This window comes from Palaemon carinicauda, chromosome 7, assembly GCF_036898095.1.
Source record: "Palaemon carinicauda isolate YSFRI2023 chromosome 7, ASM3689809v2, whole genome shotgun sequence".
Lineage (NCBI taxonomy): Eukaryota > Metazoa > Arthropoda > Malacostraca > Decapoda > Palaemonidae > Palaemon > Palaemon carinicauda.
In genome coordinates, this window is record NC_090731.1 from 120,531,999 (window position 1) to 120,539,498 (window position 7,500).

Sequence of the window (7,500 nt, forward strand, 5' to 3'; positions counted from 1 at the left end):
CAGGCAACTTAGAATTACGTTGTCAAAGAATGCACTTAAGATTATTTACGATCAGGCAACTTAGAATTACGCTATTAAAGAATGCAGTTAAGATTATTTACGATCAGGCAACTTAGAATTACGCTATTAAAGAATGCAGTTAAGATTGTTTTCGATCAGGCAACTTAGAAGTACGTTATCAAAGACTACAGTTAAGATTATTTTCGATCAGGCAACTTAGAAGTACGTTATCAAAGACTGCAGTTAAGATTATTTTCGATCAGACAACTTAGAAGTACGTTATCAAAGAATGCAGTTAAGATTATTTTCCATCAGATAACTTAGAATTTCGCTGTCAAAGAATGCAGTTAAGATTGTTTTCGATCAGGCAACATGGAAGTACGTTATCAAAGAATGCAGTTAAGATTGTTTTCGATCAGGCAACTTAGAAGTACGTTATCAAAGAATGCAGTTAAGATTATTTTCGATCAGACAACTTAGAAGTACGTTATCAAAGAATGCAGTTAAGATTATTTTCCATCAGATAACTTAGAATTTCGCTGTCAAAGAATGCAGTTGAGATTGTTTTCGATCAGGCAACATAGAAGTACGTTATCAAAGAATGCAGTTAAGATTGTTTTCGATCAGGCAACTTAGAAGTACGTTATCAAAGAATGCAGTTAAGATTATTTTCGATCAGGCAACTTAGAAGTACGTTATCAAAGAATGCAGTTAAGATTATTTTCCATCAGATAACTTAGAATTACGCTGTCAAAGAATGCAGTTAAGATTGTTTTCGATCGGGCAACATAGAAGTACGTTATCAAAGAATGCAGCTAAGATTGTTTTCGATCAGGCAACATAGAAGTACGCTATCAAAGAATGCAGTTAAGATTATTTTCGATCAGGCAACATAGAAGTACGTTATCAAAGAATGCAGTTAAGATTATTTTCGATCAGGCAACTTAGAAGTACGTTATCAAAGAATACAGTTAAGATTGTTTTCGATCAGGCAACTTAGAAGTACGTTATCAAAGAATGCAGTTAAGATTGTTTTCGATCGGGCAACTTAGAAGTACGTTATCAAAGAATGCAGTTAAGATTATTTTCGATCAGGCAACTTAGAAGTACGTTATCAAAGAATGCAGTTAAGATTGTTTTCGATCAGGCAACTTAGAAGTACATTATCAAAGAATGCAGTTAAGATTGTTTTCGATCAGGCAACTTAGAAGTACATTATCAAAGAATGCAGTTAAGATTGTTTTCGATCAGGCAACTTAGAAGTACATTATCAAAGAATGCAGTTAAGACCAAATAAATATAAAATATAAATCTTCCTCAAAAAAGAAACGAGACTAATCACTGCCATCTACACTGGATCACTCGCGTCCTGGTAACCTTTCCTTTGTTCCGTTCGGTCTTCTTTAAAAAAAATCTTTCGTGAAAGTGAACCGATTTTGTAGCAGCCTTTTGACCTTTGAGCAAGACGGACCACAATTTTTTTTGGTTGGAAATGAATATCTACTTGTGAATCCGTTCGGTAAAATGTGGTGAATATGTAATCAGAGTAGGCCTAACATGATGTGAATATGTAATCTGAATAGGTCGGCCATGGTTTCTTGATAGTTCTAGATATATTCTCGATTTAGCCTTTGTCGGTGGTCTATAACTTGGAATATTCAAGATATTGTTTGATATCACTTTCATAAAGTTATTGCTGCATCTCACGAACCAAGGGTTTACCAGACAAAATCCAATATACCTTACTACACTGAAAATAATGTGTAGCAAGTCAGAAAAGTATTCAATTTAATCCAAGCCAAAGTGGATGTGTTATAACGTTGAAAGATCCATGAGAATACTATTGCTAAACTCTATGCGCAATAGTCAAAATCTGACAGCCAAAGCTAGATTTACCTTCATTTTTGTATATGGTGATTACATTTATTGCAAAATTGATTTCATCCAGCAAACTACATAAAAATACTATCAGGGATATTACCTGTCGACTGAAATTACTTGGAATTTTACCATAGTTTGCAAGTTTATCGATTTAATTGCATTTCTACTATACAGACTTATATAAGCAAGATAGATAACATGAACACACACACTTAAACTTTACGTTCTCAGGAGCACAAACACGCACACACACACACACACACACACACATATATATATATATATATATATATATATATATATATATATATATATATATATGTATATATATGTGTGTACGTAAATATATATATATATATATATATATATATATATATATATATATATATATATATATATATATATATATATATATTTATTTATTATTATTATTATTATTATTATTATTATTATTATCATTATTATTATTATTATTATTATTATTATTATTATTATTATTAGACACTGTCCTAGCAGAGATACACTAAACTAAATCAGATCCTGATTATACATGTGATTTTTTTTCTTTTTCTCATATGTTTCGTAAAATAAACTCTATCCAATCTTTTAATAGCCATCGACAGAGAGAGAGAGAGAGAGAGAGAGAGAGAGAGAGAGAGAGAGAGAGAGAGAGAGAGAGAGAGAGAGAGAGAGAATTAATTTACCGTTGACTTTCACCAGATTAAACCTTGGTTGTCTTATAATATAGTTTTCACTTAAAACCTTTATATGAAATTTTGAAGATGAAAAGCGGAAACTGTCCATCCAGACCTTAATACGAATTTGGCGTAGAGAGAGAGAGAGAGAGAGAGAGAGAGAGAGAGAGAGAGAGAGAGAGAGAGAGAGAGAGAGAGAGAGAGAGAGAGAGCACCAGTCGTTCACCACGTTGTCATTAAGGATAAAGGTTTATTTCAGCTTATAGATACAAAACATGTCTCTCAAATTCAGATAAACCGATGAACTGATAAACTGATATAAGGCGATTTTCACTATTGTGCTGAAATACATGGAATGCACTGGTGCCATTTGCCATATCTATGTAAATGCAACGGCAAAAGGATTAAGCTCTTAACTTATTGATTCCTTGATGCGATGGAAACTTTCGAATAAATGTTATGGGAATGCAAAGGAGAACCCGTCTTTTCATGCCAGGATTTCAGCCAGTGGCAGTGATGACAGTGGTTCGCTGTTTTCTAAGTAAGCTGCCATTTTGAACAAGATTTTCATGGCGTATCTACATACATATATATGTTTTATTCAAATATGCATTTACTACGAGATAGCTTGGCACTTAATATTGGACTGCTGGCCTTCCTAACACAGATTCACATTCCTCCTTGGATGGATAGTTTCCACTATTCAATCTAAAAATTTTGATAGAAAAGTTTTAAGTATTAGACAAATCCAAAATACCATGGAATCGAAAAACTAAGACTTTATTGCGTGGTCTTGCTATATTCACTTAAATTTGTTTCTGAAAACTAAAAGATTTCTACCTACAGTATGTTAATCGAAAGTCAAAACTAGAAGAAAAAGGTTAGACATATTTAACCAGGTTCAAGACGATTTTATTTAAATTCTTGTGAGATATACTTTAACATATGCAGTACACACACATACTTATATATATATATATATATATATATATATATATATATATATATATATATATATATATATATATATATATATATATATGTATATATATATATATATATATATATATATATATATATATATATATATATTATATATATATATATATATATATATATATATATATATATATATATATATATATATACATGTGTTATGTGTGTGGGCATGTATTTTATGCATATGTATGTGTATATATACTGTGGATACGCATATATAAAAGAGTAAATATATATGTATATATATATATATATATATATATATATATATATATATATATATATATATATATATATATATATATGTGTGTGTGTGTGTGTGTGTGAGTATGAATATGCATATATGTATATTATTATATATATACACATATTTTGTATATTAAATCTGATTGTCACGCTTATACAACGATAGCATGGCTGGAACTTCCTAGTTAATTCGCTATAATTATAGCGTCAACTCTTGGAAATCTACAATGCCGGTTTTAAACGTTAGTGCAAAATTTATCCATTAAAAAAAGATTTTCGACAGAAATGTTTCCTACCAACTGAGTCTCATCCTTTTTTTTATATCACTATTCATATAGACAAGGTTTGAGATTTTCTTCTGGCTTAAATGACTCGGTCCCAAATGATTGGTCTAACGACGATTAGTCTGATGCCAATTGATCCAAAGTGAATTGGTCTAAAACCAACTTGTCCAGAGGTACGACTGGTCCAAGAACACGATTGGTGTCGTCCAAATGTGTAATTAGTCTAATTATCGTTCTTGAAACATTCATAGTTATATTTCTAAGTTTCTTGTGTGCCTCTGTATTTTGACTTCAAAAGGCAAACCCATATTTGTAAGGCTAGTCTCAATATTGAGAAAGCCTCGGGAAATTATCTGGGCCAAAATATCTTTCTTATGGTTAAAGGTAATATTTCACATAGAAAAAGAAAATCTACTTGTAATATTCTTGCATGGAAACTAGCGCTAAATCTTTTTTAAATGCAGTACAGTATAAACCAGTTCTGTATTCGTCGGTTTTCAAATTACAAACAATGTGTTGGAGGAAACCAGTATCCTAGCTAAAACCAAACATTATACCAGCTTAACGTAATGGAATATTGGTGCCAGAATCTAGCAATTATCCCGATTTCATCGTTACCAAAAGCGGGATAGAATAATTCGCAATAAGCGCCAGAAAATGTTCCTGTGAAATGCGAAACTATCGTTAGAGGCTCTTTATATTATGGTTGAAATTATTTCCAATTCCGATACTCGAAAAAGATATGTATTGAGTGAATTTTCAAGAGATGCAATTTGTGTTTGCAAATCATATTAGAAATTTAAGTATGAAATTCCACCCTTTGCTTGTGTGAAATCCCACCTTAATTTAATATGTGGAGTCTACCTATTTACGGACACTTCCTAGTATCATATTTGCAGCATTTTTTTTTTCTTTTTGCGCTAGCACTGACATGACACAATTCTTCGAAAAATCTAATGTTTCGGATCAAATTGCATTTTCCACCATTACCGTGACTGTTCTTTTTTTTTATCCGTAAATGACTGTCATTTTCAAAAAAAAAATATTTCTTTCTCTGAATATCTGAGCAGCAAAACCCTTGATTCATTTACGCTGATTATACCCTTTTGTTCGACAAACAGCGGAATAACCTGCCATTGGCGCCTCGTCTCTTCACGTTTTGGGTTGTGGTAGGAATGAATTATTAGGGGTTTTATTTTTGCATCTAGAAATTAAATAGATTAGGTAAAATAATAACTCTATTTACATAGCTATACAAACACATACACACACACACACACACACACACATATATATATATATATATATATATATATATATATATATATATATATACTGTATATATATATATATATATATATATATATATATATATATATATATATATATATATATATATATATATATACAGTATATATATATATATATATATATATATATATATATATATATATATGTATATATATATATATATATATATATATATATATATATATATATATATATACATATATAAAGTATATCATTATTAGCCAAGCTGCAACAGAAGTTGGAAAAGAATGATGCTATAAGCCCAAAGGCTCAGCGAGGAAAGGAAAGGAGGAATTAGATAAACTACAAGACAAGTAATGAACAATTAAAATCAAGTATTTTTAGAATAGTAACAACATCAAAATATATCTTTCATATATAAGCTATAATATATATATATACATACATACACACACACACACACACACACACATATATATATATATATATATATATATATATATATATATATATATACAGTATATATATATATATATATATATATATATATATATATATATATATATATATATATATATATATATATATATACGTATATACAGTATATATATGTATATATATATATATATATATATATATATATATATATATATATATATATATATATATATATATATATATATATACATATATATATATATATATATATATATATATATATATGTATATATATATATATATATATATATATATATATATATACATATGTGTGTGGGTGTATATATATACATACATACATACATACATACATACATATATATATATATATATATATATATATATATATATATATATATATATATATATATATATATATATATACAGTATATATATATGTATATATATATATATATATATATATATATATATATATATATATATATATATATATATATATACATATATATATATATATATATATATATATATATATATATATATATATACATACATATATATATAAATATATATATATATATATATATATATATATATATATATATATATATATATATATATATATATATATATATATATATATATATATATATATATATATATGTATATCTGAGTCAGTGTGTCGTTATTTAAAATCGTGGTAACAACTTTTAAAAACTCTCCTTTTGCAAATCCCACAGAACCCAAAATTAAATACGAACACCCCTCTGAGTGATGTGTCCTTTTTCTTTTCCAATTTTAGGTCCACTGGTCTCTGTGACAGTAGCAAAAGGAGACACGGCCAGGCTGCCTTGTCGACACCCCGTCTACCCGGACGACACGGTCAGCCTAGTTCTTTGGTACCTCAATCACACCTCCAGGCCATTTCTCAGGTAAAGCAACTCAAATGCTCTTCAGTTTTTCCAATTAATACGAATTTGTAGAGGGTCTAAACTCGGGCTGTATGTTACTTTATATCGCCTTAGGTGAGCCTATTGCTCGTATGGTATATCTAGGACCTTTTGATTTATAAATACGTGTGACACCAATCTTGTCTCACTTCAGAAGAACCAAGATAATGAACACAGGATTTTAATTCGTACCATATTTCACTCTCATATTATATTCTATATTTTACGCGTGTTTATGCTTATATTCGTGAGTTTGCTTTTCATTGTTGTAACCTATTAATAGTATGGATAAGGTAAAAACACATTAGGCTATCATGAATACTTCTGATTATTATTTATATTATGAGCTTATCAAGTCTTATATCCGAATCAGAATTGTCATGCTGCTTGCTAGAGAAGGTTTCCCATGAATTGACAATTTATATCATTTGGTATGAAAAAAGGCGACGGATTTTTTTGGCGACTGGAAATTCCATAAGAAATTTTAATTCATAGAAAGATATTTCTTCGCACAAAAAAGACGACATTTCCGAAGCGGCCGTTTTCAAAATTAATTTTTTTCATTCGTCGATTTTTCATTTACTCGTACTAATAAAATCGCGATACAAATATCACTGCAAATGTGAACCCTTTCAATTATATATTTTTTCCTTCGATGAATTATTTTCTTTGACAAAAAATTGAAATGGCTTTTTTTTTTTTTTGTTCAATTCA

General features: G+C 28.7%; 1 protein-coding gene across 1 annotated transcript in view; it reads left to right on the forward strand.

Moving 5' to 3' along the window:
• Nucleotides 1–7,500, forward strand: part of LOC137643628 (uncharacterized) — a 233,985-nt gene that overhangs the window by 160,310 nt on the left and 66,175 nt on the right. Inside the window, 1 exon segment of the mRNA XM_068376348.1 lies at nucleotides 6,639–6,768. Within this exon segment, the coding sequence (XP_068232449.1) occupies nucleotides 6,639–6,768 (130 nt within the window).